At 32.4% G+C, this 21,541-nt stretch overlaps 2 protein-coding genes across 4 annotated transcripts in view; one reads left to right on the plus strand and one right to left on the minus strand.

Annotated features, from left to right (window-relative positions):
* The window catches only part of LOC111057814 (dnaJ homolog subfamily C member 11), a 60,705-nt gene extending 49,432 nt beyond the window's left edge, over positions 1-11,273 (minus strand). Inside the window, exons 1-3 of one of the 2 annotated variants that reach the window (XM_039422584.1) lie at positions 11,071-11,273; positions 10,507-10,636; positions 3,535-3,667 (exon numbers count right to left, since the gene is read on the minus strand). In XM_039422584.1, the coding sequence (XP_039278518.1) occupies positions 3,535-3,667; positions 10,507-10,636; positions 11,071-11,148 (341 nt within the window). In that variant the 5' untranslated portion in view covers positions 11,149-11,273. The remainder of the gene's footprint in view (positions 1-3,534; positions 3,668-10,506; positions 10,637-11,070) is intronic. The other variant, XM_039422583.1, reaches the window with a different exon arrangement.
* A 3,056-nt stretch (positions 11,274-14,329) lies between these two features.
* LOC111061480 (tetraspanin-9) overlaps positions 14,330-21,541 on the plus strand; it is a 49,851-nt gene continuing 42,639 nt past the window's right edge. Inside the window, exon 1 of one of the 2 annotated variants that reach the window (XM_039422585.1) lies at positions 14,330-14,535. The gene's annotated coding sequence lies outside the window, so the exon portion shown is untranslated. Of the gene's footprint in view, positions 14,536-14,624; positions 14,673-21,541 lie in introns of those variants that run through there. The other variant, XM_039422586.1, reaches the window with a different exon arrangement.

Here is a 21,541-nt window from a genome sequence, read left to right on the forward strand (position 1 = left end):
AATATAATAAATATAGTAAATAGGCTCCATGAAACGCACTTAGGAGAAACAAAAATGAACAGCATTGCCTCAAAATTTTATTATTGGCCAGGAATAAGAGCAAACATAAAAAATCTGGCTGAATCCTGCATGCTTTGCCAAAAATATAGAAGGTCCAATGTAAGAAGTCCAATGCTTTCTCATGAAATACCCGATTTCCCATTTTTAAAAATTGGAGTGGATATAGCTGAAGTAAAAGGAATAGCTTATCTCATAGTTGTGGATTATTATTCAAGGTGGCTTGAAATAACAAAAATGAACAGTAAGATAAGTTCGGCTGTTAAATCTATTTTATCCCAGTTATTTGGCAGGTTTGGAATTCCGCAGATTATAATAGCTGATAATAATCCGTTCGGCTCCCAAGAAATGATACAGTTCGCAAAGGAGTGGGATTTTAAAATTATTACAATAAGTCCTCGTTATTCTCAGTCTAACGGTTTAGCTGAAAAGGGGGTGGACATAGCAAAGACTATGATAAGAAAGTGTGCTGAAAGCAAAACCGATTTGAACTTGAGTTTGCTTAACTATCGGAATAGTTGTGTTGCGGGTCTCAATTATTCTCCTGCTCAGTTAATGTTTGGTCGAATGATTAGAACAAAGTTCCCTTATCCTCAAGATAGTTTGAAACTTCATCAACTCCTCGGGAAGAAATAGCAGTGCAAATGAAGAACCATAAATTTCAACAGAAAGAAACATACGATAAGCAGTCACGGAAACATGTATCTTATTTCAAAGAAAATCAGCCCATTTATATCCAAGATTGGAGAACAAAATTATGGGAGCCTGGAGTAGTTATTAATGAAGCTGATGCCCCACGGTCCTATGTGGTGAAGTCCAATAGTGGAAGAATATTAAGAAGAAATGAGAGGTTTTTAAGAAGACGATGAAATCAAAGGAAAGGTTGAAAAAGGAAATGTTTGAGAAAGTAAAAGGGGAAGATGTTTGTATATCATGTGATGTTACTTAATCACATGATAACTGTTTGATAAAATAATAAGTTGTTTACTGAGTTTAGTTTGTTATCTACGTAAAATAAAGATGGTTGCTTCAAATGGCTAAGAATTTATTAAGATATTTAAACATAGTCCATGTTACAATGGAAATTAGTCACAGGATTTATGAAGCATCCCGAGCGCCGTTATCAGACGCTCAATCTTTTGAGTTCAACGAGCAAGCCAGCCTTAAGTCTTTAGTGCGTCGGAGTTGGCGCAGGTGACTTGTTAGATGGGCTGTACACTGGAACCGATTTCGTCCGAACTAGCATCGGCCGAAAACTAACGAACACGTCCGAACGATCCCCCAACAAAGAAAGGAATAGATACTCGTCCATTGCAACAGGTTCATACGGCCGTCTCCGGCCGATCAATTTTTCGATCCAAATTAAATGGGATTTTTCGGCTCTATCCGGCCGAACTAACTAGTCGAGCTGAGACAACAAAGTGTTTCTAACCTAAAATTGTTTCACAGTCTTGCTTGTCTTTGTTTTTTATGTCCTAAGTTGTTATGTTTAATAAAGTTGTAGCTATGGACACTGAAAAGTTGATAAGTTTGGTTCAAGAGCATGTTCCATATGCGAGACAAAGATATCATCGTTATTGTGATGTTCAATGGAATCTGTGAACAAAGATTTCTTAGTAATGAATAACTAATTTAGTGGATATTTGTTGAGGGTAAGATTATTGTAATGAACAACTAATTTAGTGGATATTTGTTTATTCAATTTTCAAAATCTCAATATAAACATTGTTTATGAAAAAATTTGGTGGCTGTGATAGTAGTCAATTCAATAATTGGCAACTAAACTGACGTAAACAGTTCCAATGGACGACCATATTCGGCCAAATTAACGGCCGGCAGATTCATCCGATCCAACGGCCGAACGGATCGGTTGAATACGGTTACCCTTATTTTTCTCCTCTCCAGCTCTTATTACTTTCCTTGCCCTACTACCATAGGTAAGGAAAGTATTGCTTTCCAAAAAAAATTAAGGTACCCCAATTTCTAGTTTTCTATACGTTTCAAGGTCCCCTGAGTCCAAAAACATGATTTTTGGGTATTGGTCTGTATGTGTGTGTATGTGTGTGTGTGTGTGTATATGTGTGTGTGTGTGTGTGTGTATGTGTGTGTGTGTGTATGTCTGTGAACACGATAACTCCATTCCTAATTAACCGATCGACTTGAAATTTTAAACTTAAGGTCCATATACCATGAGGACCCGACAATAAGAAATTCAATAAAATTCAATTCAAGATGGCGGAAGAAATGGCGGATAATTACTAAAAAACCAAGTTTTTCACGTTTTTCTCGAAAATGGCTCTAACGATTTTCTTCAAATTTATATCATGGATAGCTATTTATAAGCCCTATCAACTGGCATAAGTCTCATTTCTGGGAAAATTTCAGTAGCTCCGTAATATTCTTGAGAAAAATGGCGGATAATGACTAAAAATCCATGTTTTTCACCGTTTCCTCGAAAACGGGTCTAACGATTTTCTTCAAATTCATACCATGGATAGATATTAATAAGCACTATCAACTGGCATGAGTCTCATTTCTGGGAAAATTCCATGAGCTCCGTAATATTCTTGAGAAAAATGGCGGATAATGACCAAAAAACCAGGTTTTTCACGGTTTTCTCGAAAACGGCTTTAACGATTTTCTTCAAATTTAAACCAAGGATAGCTATTCATAAGCCCTATCAAATGACATGAGTCTTTTTCCTTGGAAAATTGCAGGAGCTCCGTAATATTCTTGAGAAAAATGGCGGATAATTACTAAAAAACCATGTTTTTCACGATTTCTCAAAAATAACTTGACCGATTTTTTTCAAATTCATACCCTGTATAGTTATTTATCAGCTCTATCAACTGGCATGAGTCTCCTTTCTGGGAAACCAATAGGGGGTCCACCCCATCCTTGGGAAATGGACTTAGTAACCTCCTTCTCGTGCATAAGGTAGGTAGGTAGCGCAGTTCATAAAAAGAACACATAGTCTAGATATTTCATCTGTAGAACAGCTGTTTTGACGACTTTAAAAAAATAACGACTAAAAAAATCATCGAATTTCACATTCACACAAAGAAAAAGTACTTTGAAAACAATTATATATACACTATATACAGAAGTCTGATCGTAGTTTCAAATATGAACAAGGAAAGTTGTGTGAGTGTACCACACCAGATTTTTTTTCTCCAGGAGAGCGAAGGAGCGGAGCAGCCAATCTCAAGAGGCCACTCTTGATGGCAAGAAACCCTTACTGCAGCCCACCCCAGACGCCGACTTAGTTTAGCCGGCCCAGGGCGACCCTGAGAGCTCCAGTAGAGGATAGTATGGGTCAAAGTCTACTCAGATTGGATACACGTTTAATCGATTTCTGTTCAGTTATCAACATTTTTCTCATTCAAGAGTGCCGAAAAATAAGATTTCGGAAATAGGAAGTTCGACAAAAGTGGATATTTACGAGGGCCGAACAATACAGCCTGCACTAGCACTAACCTGGCCAATCGTTCATACTCCTCGCGTATCTCCTGCGGCGTCTTGCTGCGTTGCACAATTTCCCAGCCTTCCGTTTCGAGCCCCTTCACGCCCAGACTGTCGTAGATTGCTCGCTTGTGTTCGTCGCTCAAGACTGCAAACAATCAACTTCAATTAATCAACAAAAACCATATTCATTACATTTTTATCACAGACTATATATCCATGCTCCGCGAAGGGTCTGATTGAAAACTTGTCTACTGAAATCTTGAAGAATTTAAAATAAACCTATAACCATAAAAACAATTCACTTAGATGGGCTACGTTTGTACAAATTAATAAAAACAAATAATTTATTTTTTAATAATAAAGAGTAGTAAAGTTTTTATAATGTTTTTATTAACTTATAACCATCCACGGTAAATTGAGAATCTATATGCAAAATTTCAACTTAATCAGTTGAGTAGTTCAGACGTGATGATGCGACATTCGTGAATTTCCTATCCCGTACCTGTTATTTCCTTTATTCTACAGAGTGACACAGAATAACGGGAACTTTTAAAAACGCCATAAAATATTAGTGGGAAGGGCAACATGATTTTATTCAAACTAATGTAAAATTCAAGACTTGCCATTTGAGAATTATTAATAACATCTATCACTTTTTGACAATTACTTCTTCAAGATGGCTCCCTCCCGAACGAATACACTCTTGAAATCTTTGTTGACGATTCCTCATTGATCGCTGCAGCATCTGCGTTTCCTGGTCCCATGATCTGTCCACCTGCGATTTTCTTTTTGTGGAGCTATCTCAAATCAAACGTTTTCACAACTTGACCAATAACTGTGGTTGAATCAAAACAGACAATTCAAAATAAAATTAGCAATATCCCAGCTGAAATGTTGCAGCAATCGTTCAGGAATCTCAACACAAATTTCAAGAGTGTGTTCGTGCAGGAGGAAGCCATCTTGAAGAAGTAATTGTCAAAAAGTGATGGATGTTATTAATAATTCTCAAATGGCAAGTCTTGAATTTTACATTAGTTTGAATAAAATCATTTTTGACCTTCCCACTTATGTTTTATGGCGTTTTTAAAAGTTCCCGTTATTCTGTGTCTTCCTGTATTATATTATGGAAGACAGTTTGGTCACAATTTACTGTAGAATGTACGATCACGAGTTATAGTTGAAAACCTACTGAATAACACCATAGAAAAATGAAATTGACCTGACACCGCCTGTGCCACCTGACACCATAGAGATAAGATAGCATAAATAGATATCCCATGGTATATGTCGTTTAGGTTACTTGTATACTTGTATAGTGAGATCCACGATATAATGACAGTGGATTGAGATGGGAGAACAGCGTTGCCGATTCTCTGCCTTGATTAATTATCTTTCTACATTGTCAAAAACAGATTTGGCATCGTTGTGGAGCAAGAAAAGGATAGTACTACCTGCTTTGTCGAATAATAGACAAGGATAACAACACCAAAGTTGATCAAATACTGTCATTATAACGTGGACCTCACTATAGTGATCCCACTGGAAGCCTTTACAGCCGTGGTAGTCATTTTAGTCTGTTCTCTGGTTGTCAGACGTCCTCCCAGAACTCCTTCATGGAATAATAATTATTTCCAAGTAAATGGGTCTTCAAGGATTTCCTGAAGCTCACAGGATCTCTGTACCTCCGTATTTCCAAGGGAAGCTTGTTGTACACCCTGCTTGCCACGTTTCTAACACTAGACAAGGCTAGTGTTGTTCTTTACCTGTCCATGTGGATATTGCCTCTCTGTCTTGTATTGTGATGATGATTGCTGAAGTTCCTTTCAAAATATTCTGGATATTTCAATATTGTAGTCGCTGATGTATAAATCAGTTAATGTTAACATATGCAATCTCTTGAATATCGGTCTACAATGTTCGATGTAGTGTGCACCACTTATAATTCTTAATATTCTTTTTTGTAATAGGAATACTCTTTCCGCTTCTGAGCAATTTCCCCAGAATACGATACCATAATTTAATACACTGTGGAAGCATCCATGATAAACTTTCATTAATACTTCTGCGTACACTATTTTCCGCAGACGGCGAGCAAGGCAACACACTACATTGAGTCTCTTGATAACATTATTTATGTGCTCTTCCCATCGTAGGTTGTCAGCAATGTGTACTCCTAAATATTTGACATTTTTATTCAGTTGTAGGTGTTGATCACCAATTCGCAATAGTGGACCAATGTCTCGTTTCTTAACATCATGGAACTGCAACACACACGTTTTCTTTTGGTTAAGAACCAGCTTATTTTCTGTGCACCATACACTCATCTCATTTAGACCTTTCTGCGTTTTTTCAATCGCTTCAGTAAGCATTCTTGTCTATTAAGAGGTGACTCACATCATCAGCAAACATCCAAATCTCCCCCTCTTGCACAGAAGTGGGGAGATCGTTTACAAAAAGCAGAAACAAGACTGGGCCCAAATTGGAGCCTTGAGGTACTCCTATGTTAACATCCTGTTGTACTTGTGATCTAATATGTCGAATAATATTATCATTTCCCATGTGACTTACATTGACCACTTGTTGACGGTTTTTTTAATATGTAATTATCCAATCCAAAGGTTTTCCTGTGATTCCGTATTTGATGAGTTTTAGCTTCAAAATTTCGTGGTGAACACAATCAAATGCCTTAGTCATATCATAGAATATTGTGTATACCTCATCAGTACAATCTACTTTTACATACACTGCAGTTAACAAGGCAAAGATCGCATCAGCTGTGGTTTCTTTCTTCCTGAAACCAAATTGTCTACAGCTTATCAATCTGTGTTGCTCCAAATACGGAATCAATCTGTCCAGATAAGCAACTTCAAAAACTTTGGAATAGACCGATTGAACAGCTACAGGTCTATAGTTGCTTACTAGATCTTTTTCAAATTTTAAGCCGTTTTTATTAATTCAAGCCGATTACTTTCGACTACTGTCTATTATTACTGTTTTGTTGGGGTGAGAGTGTAAGTACAGCTCAGTATGAGAGACTACCAACGTTACATAGCTTCACGAAAAAGAACTACTAGGACTATAGGCTTGAGTTAACAGTATAATTTGGACATAAACGCCCTATACCATAGGATATCTTCTTCTTATGCTATCTTCTCTCTATGCTCATCTAGCTTTCTATGCTCTTCTATATTTTCTCACAGTATGAGAGACTACTGGCGATTTCAAATAGGTACTCCCACAGTTTAAATTGAGTTCATGAAATTTTATCAACCAAATACGGTATAACACTAAAAATAATACTCGTGGTAATAGACTGGATTATTCTTTTACAAAAATATGTGTTCTTAATAGGTATAGGATTGATGATATTTAAATTATTTCTAAAATCAGATATTTGAGTGAGTTCCTAAAAAGAACGGTTTGTTGTTCTGGAATACCGTACTTTATACTTTCGAATGTTCAACTTTGAAATTTGTTGTCATTCATTTAATTAGCCTATTTTAAATGCTATTGTCTAGTATAAAAGAAAATACTTTATTTTAATAATTTATTCACTCTTATTCCATTAAGTACCATACAATTAGGCTACATCTATTGAGATGGCCCAAAAATATATTTCAATAATAGGTTTGTGTTAACGAGCATTGGCTCCTAGAGGATGAGATTTCTTTGTATGTTCCTGAAGATTTTGTATTAGCTAGTTGCTACTGTAGACAATCACCGTATGGAGGCTCTGTAATATACGTAGCTAAAAGTATGCTATTTGAACAGCTAGATGTTGAAAGGTACTGCATTGAAGCTGCTTTTGAAGTTTCAGCTATTAAGATGTCTAAATCTAAGGTGATAATATTATGCATATACCGTCCTCCTAGTTCTAATTTTAACCAGTTCATTTTAAATCTTGAAAAAAATTTATCTGATTTGACAAACGGACCTAAACATTTTAAACATATAGTTATTACAGGAGACCTAAATGTAGATATCTTAAAAGAAAATGATAGTGCTGGTATTGAATTGTTAAATCTACTAAGATCATTTGATATCTACTGTGTTCATAAATGTCCTACCAGATTCAAGTCTTGTCTTGACATTGTAGCATCAAATATTTCAGCCAAAAGTGTGGAGCTAAAGTTTCTAGAACAGGACATGATCTCTGATCATGCAGATATCTGGTCTACTTTCTATTTGGATCCTACATCAGAGGTTGAAAATGATGACGCATGTAGTAGAACATACATTAAGAAGCGTTTTATTACTCTAGATAATCTAAACTATTTCAGACAGTTATTGACTACCGCAGACTGGTCTGATATTTATACCAAAGATGTAAATAGTGTTGTTAGGAACTTCTTATATATTTTTACAAAGTATTTCAGTGTTAGCTGTCCATACATAAATGTTAGAAATATAAATGGTAAGAAGAAAGCATCTGTGATAAACTGGTTTACTCCTGAACTTGATAGTATGCGTAAACTACTTCTTGTGATATATAACAAATGGAAGAGCACTAATAATCTTGAGTATAAAATTATGTTCAAGAATTTAAAGATAAAATACAAGAAAGAGATTTCTAGGGCAAAACTTGTAGCTAATGGTAAATTTATAGCTGAGGCTAAAAATCAATGCAAGGCAGCCTGGCAAATTGTCAAAAATGAAGGTAATCTGGCAAATTCAACAAAACAGGTCATTCCAATCTCTCCTGAGCAGTTTAATAATTTTTTTGTTAATGTGTCATGTGCTACTGGTAATAGCCTATTCAAACAAATAGTAATAGTACAAATGATGTAGACTTCTCTGATCTTTTAAATAATAGTATCAATAGTAATCTGAATAACCAAAATTTTAAATTTAAGAAGGTTGATGAAACAATCATTAGTCTTATTATAAATAGAATGAGTCACTCAAAATCTGAGGATGTGTATTGTATGTCAAATTATTTGTTGAAAAATGTAGTTGATGTTTTTATATCTGAACTGACTTATATTGTAAATTATATACTGAGTGAAGGAGTTTTTCCTGATTTTCTAAAAGTTACCAAAGTTACACCTGTTTATAAGAAGGGGGATCCTAATGAACCCCAGAACTATAGACCAATTGCAATTGTACCTATACTAAGTAAAATCATTGAGACATGTATTGTAATTCAACTTAATGAATATTTTGTTAACAACCAGCTGTTCTATCCTTCTCAGTATGGCTTTAGACCGAATCATAGTACTATTGATGCAATTGAAAAACTTATTGAATATGTTTTGAATGGTTTTGAACTCAACCAACCAGTTGGATCTTTACTATTGGACTTAAGCAAGGCATTCGACTGTGTCTCTCACTCTATACTCTGCAAAAAACTTGAAAAGTATGGTATTAAAGATAAGGAGCTCATGCTGATCAAGAGTTATTTGAAAAATAGAAAACAAATGGTTTGCTTGAATAGTGCAAACTCAAATTTCCTTGATGTAACCATGGGGGTTCCTCAAGGATCAGTCCTTGGCTCTTTTCTGTTTCTGGTCTTTGTAAATGATTTTAGTAAAAATGTTTCTGTCTTTTCAATATTATAATATGCAGATGATACCACTCTGGTTCATAAGGACGTTGATATAAAAACTGTTCAGGATACGCTTGGAAGGGCTATGGATGAGTCTAAGGTATGGTTCAATGCCAACTTACTTAAGGTAAATGAGAGGTAAAGGTAAATAAGGTAAATAAGGCAAAACAGAACAAATAATATTTTCTCTCAACAATGTAAGTACTGGTAACCTGAATCTGAATGATGATGTTTTCAAGCCTGTAAAGTTACTAGGAATGTACTTAGATAGTAAACTCAGCTGGGAGTATCACCTAGTGAATTTATGTAAAAAGCTTTCTAGAGTAACATTTCTCTTACAAAGACTGAAATATTGTGTAAACCTTGATGTAATTAAAATGATTTACTTTGGTCTCTTCCATTCACACTTGATTTATGGAGTAAAACTGTGGGGCAACTCATCTTCTTCAAAAAAAGCATTTATATGGCAAAAGAAAGCACTTAGAGTTATATTTGGTATGAAATACAATGAATCTTGTAGAGGAATTTTTGTAGAACACAAAATTATGACCTTGCCTTGTCTGTATATATATTATAATTTAAAAACACATAGATGTTGTCAGTTTTCTACACTTGAAAGTGTAGAAAACTGACAACATCTATGTGTTTTTATTTCATCATGGAACGTTTCTACAACATCGACCACAACTCAGTTGAAGTTTTATTATAATTTAATCTCAGTAAAGAAAAATCTGTCTAATTTTGATAAAAATATTTCTATACATTCACATTATACTAGACATAGGGACGATATAACTAGACCTACAGTTAGATTGACTAAAACTCTAAAAAGTCATAAGTACCTACAAATTCGCATGTTTAATTTACTACCAGATAATGTTAAGAAGTTACCATTGAAAACGTTTTGTATTTCTGTTGATAAATGGCTCAAGTCTGAAGCTTTCTATTCTGTCAATGAGTACCTGGGTTATTTCAATGTATATGTGTAATTTTGTTCGTTTCTATAGTCCAACTCGTGTTATTTTACTACAATATTTCAATGTGTATTTGTAAATTTGTTCATTTTATAGTCCAACTTGTGATATTTTACTTATTATTGACGAAGCCTATTGCTTACATTTTTGTAATGTTGTTTTATGGCCAATAAAATTCTTGATTCTTGATTCTTGAGGTCGCATTCATCAAATATCAAAATTTTATTAGTAAACCAACTAAGACAATAAGACAATAGAGTCATTTTGGGTTTGAGTTAGGAAACTTAATTGGTCAAAATAAAATTACAAAATCGAATTAAATCGAGTTTCAAAGATGTCTGTAACAGACCACAGTACAAAAGCTAATATTGTTTTGGATAAATAATTGTTGGATTAGGTTTTATAGGTTTTACTACTTTACAACTTCAGGTCATATTTAGATAGAAAAAATTATAAATTGCTTACTTTCATGTGCTTTTTTCGTTTTATTGAATAGAATTTCGGCATCATGTTTTTTGCTGACATCCGTGTGTTTGTCAGGATGATAAAGACGACTCAATCTGCGATAGGCGTTGCTAATTTCTTCAGGAGTAGCCTGAAATACAGATGAATAATAAAAATGAACAATAATATAATAGATTGTTTTCTTTTTCTATTGTATTATATCAATCTCATGCAGATGACATAACCTACACTATGGTATTAAAAACTGGTTATATCCGAAAATTACTTGATTGATGTATCATGTTGCACTATTATTCAATTGATATATATTGTCAATTTTGAATTGAACATACATTTAAAATCAATAGAAACAATATTCAATTAATCTTAAACTTTGGTCTATTTCTATGCCGTTCCATTTTCATGTCGAATCGGTAATTGAGATTTTTAGGTACTGGATTCATTATCAATTTTCAAAGAAATAACTTCATTTGAGATAAATAGTGTATATTAAAAAAATAATAACAGTATTTGCAGGCAATTTATTTATTAAATCATAACCTCTAAAAAATCAAGTGGACTTACAGTTCGCGAAACATTCAATAAGGTGTAATAATCTTCTTCAATTATGACACTTTCTTCATCATAGTCATCATCATCCATTTGTACAACAATTATTTGCAAATTATCAGAAAAACTATGTACAGAACCTTCAAAATACGTGACAAAAATCTACAAATTTATGGTGCTTCCAACATTTTTTTTCATCTTCAATAAGTTTTGTCGATAATTTGATACTCTCGATAATTGAATCGATGTCACTGAATAATACTTTTGTCGATATCGCTTCCATGGCGGCTTTTTCAAACAATTTGACAGGAGTTCAATTTGAATTCATTTGATAGTAATTCATTAGCTTTTATATTTTTGTAGATCATAATAGAATATTACAAACAAAGACAATCAAAAAGAATTGATAATCTATAGTTTGACGATAAATACGGGTTTATTTATTCATTTTTACACTTGAAAACTCTTATTTGGATAGACTTGCTGTACTTGATTGATAATAAATTATTAGTTTTTCTCAAATTATACCAGAGAAAACTTCTATAATATTATAGAATATTAATATTATCTGCTATATTTATATTCTGTGATTATACCTTTAAATATAAAACCTACAAAAATTATACATAAATAGGCTATAACCTTCCAACTTATTCTTTATCATTTTATGGTAATTCCCATAAATTTCTATACCGGTAAGTATATTTCTATACCGGTATTTCTATATGGTAATTTATTTCCATAAATTTCTATACTGGTGTTCTCTTCTTTGTTATAATATTGAAGGCCTGATACCACTTATAGTGACAAAAAATTATTGTATTCGTTTTTACTTGGGTTTTCTCTAACCATTGCAGTTTTATTATTTATTTACAACTTTCTACAAGTATTTTGAGCCTAGGTGATGAATCTAGACTGTATTTGTTTGAGAAAATATTGTTTTACAATTTTTATAATTGGTCTATCATTATTTACCTACATTTTTTGAAAGTAAGAATACTTTTATTCAATACTCATTCAAAAGAGATAGTATTACATTATAGGTTTCTCTTATAATGCCCAACTAAAAGTTCATCTTTTTCGATGTGGATTATTGAAACACTCATGCATATACCGTACGGTATTCATATTCATTTTCATAGGTACAAGAACTACCGATGAAATATGTAGAAAATCCAAATTAAAATAATTTTGCATTTTCAGACATTCCATTAATTTCAAAACTAGATCCTTTTATTCATTTTATAAGTTTTCTTCTTAGAGAAATTGAGAGGAAGTCGAATCTGGATTATCCTAAGAATTGTGAGTAATTTTGTCAGGTGGAACACTAAAACATAGATGACTAACAAAACTCCTACCAAACTAACTAAGAATAAGTAAATTTCTAATGAAAAATTTAAGAAGCAAAAATTCAACACAATAGTAAATAGTAGGCTGAACTTGGAAAATTCCGAAATTCCTCACAGCCGACAGTTTTTATTGCGGACTGAGCAGTAGCACACTGAGAGGCAATGCCAATGGGGCAAATACATCAGAATAATGAAAATCAAATTTATGTGGGTGTGGAATATCTCAACCCAATACTTCGTTTTAATGGAGGGAAAACTCAATTAAAAATGTCTGGGGTGTGGTACACCTCTGTGTTATATTTGAAGATTAATATTCATCTAATAATTTGAACTGCAATTATTTCGGACAAGAGTTTGCTCATATGCCTCATTCTTAAAATTTATCTTTAATATATCCTCTTATTGTCTAGCTAGTTAATAAGTTTTAATAGTTTCACTTTTTGTGTAGTTGAGAAGTTGATATTGTGGTAATTATTCATATTGAATGAAAAAGACTGAGAAATTGTCAAAAACCACTAGTTTCACTTTTTGTGTAGTTGAGAAGTTGATATTGTGGTAATTATTCATATTGAATGAAAAAGACTGAGAAATTGTCAAAAACCACTGATTTATTGATAATTAGAAATAAAATGTCCACTGATTTAAAAAACCACTGATTTATTGATAATTAGAAATAAAATTATTGTCAAAAACCACTGATTTATTGGTACGGTAATTAGAAACTTATTTTATTTCTAATTATCAATAAATCAGTGGTTTTTGACAATTTTATTTCTAATTATCAATAAATCAGTGGTTTTTTAAATCAGTGGACATTTTATTTCTAATTATCAATAAATCAGTGGTTTTTGACAATAATTTTATTTCTAATTATCAATAAATCAGTGGTTTTTTTAAATCAGTGGACATTTTATTTCTAATTATCAATAAATCAGTGGTTTTTGACAATTTCTCAGTCTTTTTCATTCAAGTTTAAATAGTCGTGCAAATAATAATTGTAACTACACTTTAACAGAGCTCTTTTATTCCAACTACCATTTATATGTTTTTTTAATAATTTCCTCATTTTCTATTAGATACCTATTAAAACAGAAATTAATAAAACATACTATAAAACCTATTTTATGCATTGCTAATACTTAATAGATAAGTTTTCCTATTTTAATAAATACAATATTACTATGCAACTGTAATATCGATACTATTATTTTTATCTGTTATATTGTTTCCAAATGCTGATACATGGATAGCAACTCTATTTGTATGAAATATGTTCGATAACAAATAAAAATTTTGATTTGATTGATTTGATTTTGATTTTTATCTGTATCATATAATTATTTATTTTCAACAAGAACTAAAGTTTTCAACTTTTGTTTACAATATCCTCATCCTGCACATTTTAGAATAACTCAATGATCGTGTCTAAAAATAAATCGGACCCACATACAGAGAATTATTTTTGAAAGAAGAGGCGTCTCTGTTTGGATCTTTTGACATTTATTCACGGTTAAAATTCAACAGGCTTTTGTGCAACTGAGCCTGAATCAGTTACAACGATAACACATCATCATCATTGTCATCATCACCATTATATCATCATTATCATCATCATTCATCACCAGCTGTGTAGGTTCACCTTTCCCCCCCATTCCTCTCCCTCCCAACACCTATTATTGTAAGGACATACCTGCAGCTGGATCGTTTGATTCACTTCAATCTGACAGCAACCCTAATAGATTACAACAATACTTCCCGCATTCAGTCAATACTGCCAGTTCTAAGTAGCGCTCCGATTTTGTCAGTATTGGTGATGGACAGCAGCAATACGTTCCGCGTTGAACCAATACTGACAGATAGAAGTGAGTCGGATCAAAGAGTGAAAGTGTTGACGTCATACAGCTCACGCATGCGCAGTGGATACTACACTTGTTTGCAGTCGGCACTGCGCGCTCAAGTCTTCAGTTTGTAGTTCACTCTCGATTTCTTTGGGAGATAGGCCTATTACACTAGAGAGTAGTGTGTTGTAGTTTTTTTAGTTATCTGTAGTTCCGTGTGTCAACTTGTTGATTTGCTGAATCTCTCTTCTGTTCTCTTGAAGCCCCACGTGTGAGGATATCCGGATTCTGATGTAAGCTAAGTTGACTAAATTCTAGTTTATTTATCTGAATAGATTGTTCAATTATTACTGAAAATTGTTGGGTTGAATCTTGATTTAGAAAATTTGTAGAATTTCAGATAGATCTCTCCTGTTTCCTCTTCTCTGATGTAAGTTAATTAAATTCTAGTTTATTCATTTGAATAGATTGTTTAATTACTGAGTTGAATCTTGATTTAGAAATTTTATAGAACTCTACATATACAGCACTCCATGGATGACCATTTGTAGTCATGGACAGTATTTAAGAAATAAATTAATTAATACAGCATTATATTACAATATTGTTCAATTATTGAAAATTAATGAGTTAGATGTTGATTTTGAAATTTTGTGGAACTTGAGATACTGTACAGCACTCCATGGATGACCATTTGTAGTCATGGACAGTATTTAAGAAATAAATTAATTAATACAGCATTATATTACAATATTTGAATATATTGTTCAATTATTGAAAATTAATGAGTTAGATGTTGATTTTGAAATTTTGTGGAACTTAAGATACTGTAAAGCACTCCATGGATGACCATTTGCAGTACCTATGGACAGTATTTAAGAAATAAATAAATTAATACAGTATTATTAATATTTGAATATATTGATTAATCACTGAAAATTTATGAGGTAGATGTTGATTTTGAAATTTTGTGGAACTTAAGATACTGTAAAGCACTCCATGGATGACCATTTGCAGTACCTATGGACAGTATTTAAGAAATAAATCAATCAATACAGTATTATTAATATTTGAATATAATATTGATTAATTACTGAAAATTAATGAGTTAGATGTTGATTTTGAAATTTTGTGGAACTTAAGATACTGTACAGCACTCCATGGATGACCATTTGCAGTACCTATGGACAGTATTTAAGAAATAAATCAATCAATACAGTATTATTAATATTTGAAAATAATATTGATTAATTACTGAAAATTAATGAGTTAGATGTTGATTTTGAAATGTTGTGGAACTTAAAATACTGTACAGCACTCCATGGATGACCATTTGTAGTACCTATGGACAGTATTTAAGAAATAAATAAATTAATACAGTATTATTAATATTTGAATATATTGATTAATTACTGAAAATTAATGAGTTAGATGTTGATTTTGAAATTTTGTGGAACTTAAGATACAGCACTCCATGGATGATCATTTTTATAGTATGGACAGTGTAGGTCTATTTGAAAAATAGGCCTACAGTATTATATTTGAATATATTGTTTAATTACTGAAAATTATCAAGTTCAATCTTGATTTTGAAATATTGTGGAACTTCAGATACAGCCCTCCATGGATGATAATTTTTGTAGTATCGACAGTAGGTCTATTTGAAAAACAAATGAATTAATACCGTACAGTATTATATTACAATACTGTACCTATCAATGCTGTAATATAACAGCGATGGATGTAGACACACTTTAATACTTCAACAAAAATTCAAATAAATTTTTGTATAATATAGATTGTAACGTCAATAGATTGTTGAATGAAAAAGACTAAGAATTTGTCAAAAAAACACAGATTTATTGATACTTAGAAAGACCGGTTTCGGTTATTACACCATTGTCAATCTCTTTCTAAGTATCAATAAATCTGTAGTTTTTTTGAAAATTTCTTAGTCTTTTTCATTCAATATGAATAATACCACAATATCAACTTCTCAACTACACAAGAAGTCAATAGATTGTAATGATGATAAGATAAATAATAATTATGTGTTATTGTTGTTCGTTTATGAAATAAATAAATTGAATGATTCACAGAAGCATCTAGTGTAGTATATGATTTGATTATGATTTGATAATTATTGTAATAATCGATGTAGCCGCAGAGGTACAATAAATTATGTTCTCTATTCTGCGGTGACGTCAATTGGAAAAATATTGTAATGAAATTCAAGGATCATTGTAATGATGATATATGAGTGGATCTACAACTTTAGGTGGGTCCCGAACCACCGGGAACTCTTAACGATACTTGGTGGAGTTGGCTCCTCAAGCGGTCACCCGTCCAACAAGAGTACGGTAGAGCAGAAGTGCAAGCCTCTTATCTTATCTGAGCGATAAGGTGCGACCATGCAGCCAAGCACTTCCCAATTATTCGAATCTATTTATTCATAGACAATAGATACAATCCAGGTGAAAACTACAGGCATTCACCCATAACTGCTTTTAGCCTTAACCTTCCGGTAGTCGCGCCCTACTCAATCACACGAGCAGTCGCGTGTTGTATCTTGTACAACATCCAATTTTCCAAGTGTTATGTACTCTGTTTACTGTCAATACATATTAGTTAATTGTATAATTACTTTTTCCATCTTCTTGGATTATTCTACGCCTATGAACATTTGGATGATTACCATTTCATAGCCCAATAAGGTACATCAAGCAAAGCCATCAATTCTGTGTTATTGGTTCGTTTACAGTCCCCGTATACAGTCTTTTCCTATCTTAATGCACAGTGCGACTAAATGGCACCTAAAGACTGAACCATTGCTCGGTTGATACTGCAACTCAGTGGAGTGATGGGGGGAAAGTTTTGGAATGCATAGGTGATTCATTCACTGACACCACCCCGTTCAATAGTTTTGTGCAGCAAAAAAACTGACACTGTTGTACTTTTTACAACAGCGCGACTGCCGGAAGGTTAATTTAAAATAAATATAGTCCAGAGGTTTCTATGCATTGGTATTGAAGCGATAGGGCTGTGATTTATTGATATTTCATCATATCTTAATAATCTACCCAATAGACTTTGAATTAAAAACTGTGGAAACTCAGTCTGAAGATAACCAACACTTCGAAACGTTGTCACTGCTTATTTAAAATGAACTGTTTTTCCACTTCAAAAGTGTTTAAATTCAAAGTTTAAACTAATGTTGGAAAAGAATGGATTAATAACACAGTTTATTGATTATTTATTGATTCATACAACAAGTACATCATCAAAAATGATAGGGAGAGAAAAAATAAGGTAGGCCTAACTTGTGCTATTCCTCTCCCAAATTTAGATAAACACAATTTATGCTATTTATTTATGTAAATGTAATATACAGTGTAAAGTGTAATTGGTTTCAATAATATTCCTTTCAATCTGTTACTGAATATAATAAATCTGAGAGATTAGATTTCTTTATTTATGTATGTTACAATATTCACTGGCTTATACACTAATTTACATTAAATGACGATAATGCTAGTTATTCAACGAATTTCACAAAGTATAAATAATTAATCAATGAGAATAAATATAGAAATTCAATTAGAATAACGATAATATAATAATGTGATGTAACTTCATAAATCGGCGGTGTTTCAACAAATGATTGTCGATTCTTTTAGAAGGATATAAACCCTATAAAGAGACACACTGGGGTGTCTCACACCCCGGGGATTTTTTTTCTGTTCTGCAGTTGACAATATCAAACAGATGGGAATTTTTGCCCAGTCTAAATTAGGTTTGAAGCATTGTCAACTGCTCTCCACCACTTCCAAACAGTAATAGCATTCTACAAGGTCACCAGCTCATCTTGTTGTTCGTTTGGGGTGTCTAAAACCCCAGAGTGTCTTTTACGTAGGACTTTTATCAAATACTTTTTTACAAAGATTTACCACTACGTATTGACCACTACGAATGTGGTATGGGATGATGGATCAGATTGGAATAAATACTATGATTCTCTACAACTTGAGGTACAAAACAATAAAATGAAGAGACGTGAGTTTTTGATGAAGTTGTCATTGGCAATGATCAAGCCATTCGTTCAAACCAGATTAGGAGCTCCAACACTCAGGCGGAACATACGTACTTCTAAAATTAGTATAAATATTGATAAGTAGTGCTTTACTTTCGATTTCTGTATGCACTTGGAACAAGAATGATTAAGAAATGATGAAGTATGGGCTAAGTATACTTTTTTCTCCATATTTTTTAAAGAAACATGCAAAATTAAATTGGGGTGTTCAACACCCCAGTGTGTCTACTGTGTTAGCATAAAGTAAGTGTGTCTCTGTAGGGTAAAATATCCTCCCCATTAACACACGACCGGGGTGAGAAAGAGAGAGAGAGTAGAAATGAATATTAGCTATTATATTTTCGAGTTTCAATATAATATCTTCATACGATTTTAACGTTATTGTTGCATTAAAGTAAATTAATTAAAAAATGATATGCAAGTATGATACGATATACTTATCACTAATTATGTTTCTGTTTGTAATAACTGTATTACAGCATATTCAACAATTGATGAATCGATTGAATGATAGGATAACCAATATAGTTAGAACAAAAGACTATTTCAAGTGTGAGCATGTAGTCCATTCAAACAATAGCAAAACGTCAGGCCAACTATTAAGTCATTCGCCAATTCATAATAGCTATAAATAAGGATGATATTTGGTCAACAATTGGCTGAAAGACTCATTAACAGAGAAACTGAAATGATTCCTCGACATTATTTCAACTCGCCATTTCACAAAAAAATACAAACCACTTGTCATTGTTTGCTAAATTTACAAATTCAGAGTAAAACAATTCTGCTGCTTTCATTTAGTCACAGAGGTTATTGCTCAGAACAATTTCAGATCTCAAGTGTGCATCATTTTAATTAAATCTAATTAGAATTAGAATAAGTAATTCATAATTATAATTTTTATCAAAATTAGGGAGAACAGTTTTGGGTTTATCCCCTCCCAATCATCAATTTGATATTGCAATTGTGGAATTAAATAAACAAATACATAAGTTCTCCTTATATATATTTAGGAAAATTTGTCCTATCTTTTCTCTGAGGGTGATTTAGTGGTTGATATCCATATTATATTGAATTTTGAGATCTCAAAATGTTCAAATAAATAGCAGGTGGTTGTGCATGACGATTAAAATCTTGAAAATGGCAAATTGAAAAAATAGTTTGAACAATAAACCGTCATCAATATCTAGAGAAGGCTACTAGAATTTAAGGAGCCTATTAGACTATGTATTCAATATTTGGGTTGAATGCCGTAAACAAAAAAATAATACAGCAGTTAGGAAAAATCATTAGCTAGAAAAACCCAAGTAACCTTGAAAAATAGATAAAAACATGCATATTATAATAGATAATTATCTAAGCAACAAGTTGGGTGTAAGATAGACAGTGATAATTTGGTACATTATGTAATATTATTATTTAATTGTAAGCAAGTTTGGTTGCAGGATTCAGAGAAACCGAATTATAATTAAACATAACTTAAGGAATTCTGCTGATGCAACTGAAATTCTAGCTAATTGTTAACTATTTTCAAAACAATGAGCTAGTTACACTATAACCATCGTCTACTTTCATCAATTAATTTCAATTGTTTTCTTAATTATTCATGTTTTATTATCTTCATTAATCATTTTCCACTTAGAATATTACCTTTATACTTTTCTGAAATATTGGAATAAAATATTAATAAAGTAAACAACTGGAATATAATTTCATAGGTAGCCACCTATATCAGAGGTGGCTATGATAATTTGGATTAGAAGGTAAAATGGAACTAAATTATTATGATTCATTCCAGAATTTAGAACAATTTTAAATTTAAATTGTTCCCAATTTCCCCGATAAATATTTAAGATTCCTTAATATAAATAAATTCTTCCAATGTTTTAAATGGATTGCTTACAATTTTTAATAAAAATAGATCAAAATTTTTAGAATAAAAGGTTCACGATTTTGAAAATAAATTTACTGTTATAATTCCTTGAAGAATTTATTGAATATAAATAATATTGATTTATTCAGTACCGTATTTATATTATTTATGCAGTACTAGCTGCCATGGTACCAAGGTAGTGGTTAGCCCGTGCTTCGCAAGGGCTAATTAAAAACTCAACTAACTACTGAAGACTTGACCTACTGAGATCTTGAATAATTCAAAATAGGCCTACAACCATCTTCGGTAAATCAAGAATCTGTATGCGAAATTTCAAGTTGATCAGTTGAGTAGTTGAGATGTGATGATGCGTCATTCGTGAATTTCCTATCCCGGTACGTGTATAAGCCAACTCTTTTCTTTATTGTATATTACATAGATGAACTACCAGAATATAACCGCTACAACTGGGCTACTCAGAGACTTGTAGAATTTGTTCACAATAATGAAGATTTTTTAAACATTTTAATAAGCATCAGCTACCTTGAGAGAAAAATTGTTGAAACAGCTCACAAACAGTTGAGTTGTTAACAAATTTTGAAATAAATTGCCTCAATTCCTTATAGAATTTGTTCACATGGATTATTATAAATATTTTATTCATTTTCCAGTCACTTGATAATGACATCATATAGCCGAAACATGTTGTGACTAAATCATTTTTCGTTTTGAACTATTTTTGACGACACTAAAACAGTCTAATTTTTTGAATATCAGTTAATAAAAACTAGTACTCACATGTGGAGTGCGTTTTGATTTTTACTTTGCTTGCCCTATTACCATAGGTAAGGAAAGTATTACTTCCCGAAAAAAATTAAGGTACCCCAATTTCTACATTTCTATACGTTTCAAGGTCCCCTTAGTTTGAAAAAGTGGTTTTTGAGTATTGGTCTGTATGTGTGTGTGTGTGTGTATGAGTGTATGTGCGTCTGTGTACACGATATCTCATCTCCCAATTAACGGAATGACTTGAAATTTGGAACTTAAGGTCCTTACAATATAAGGATCCGACACGAACAATTTCGATCAAATGCAATTCAAGATGTCGGCTAAAATGGCGAAAATGTTGTCAAAAACAGGGTTTTTCGCGATTTTCTCGAAAACGGCTCCAACGATTTTGATTAAATTCATACCTGGAATAGTCATTGATAAGCTCTATCAATTGCCACAAGTCCCATATCTGTAAAAATTTCAGGAGCTCCGCCCCATCTATGCAAAGTTAGATTTCAGATTCCCAATTATCAGGCTTCAGATACAATTTAAACAAAAACATTTG

Source organism: Nilaparvata lugens, chromosome 3 (assembly GCF_014356525.2).
Source record: "Nilaparvata lugens isolate BPH chromosome 3, ASM1435652v1, whole genome shotgun sequence".
Classification (NCBI taxonomy): domain Eukaryota; kingdom Metazoa; phylum Arthropoda; class Insecta; order Hemiptera; family Delphacidae; genus Nilaparvata; species Nilaparvata lugens.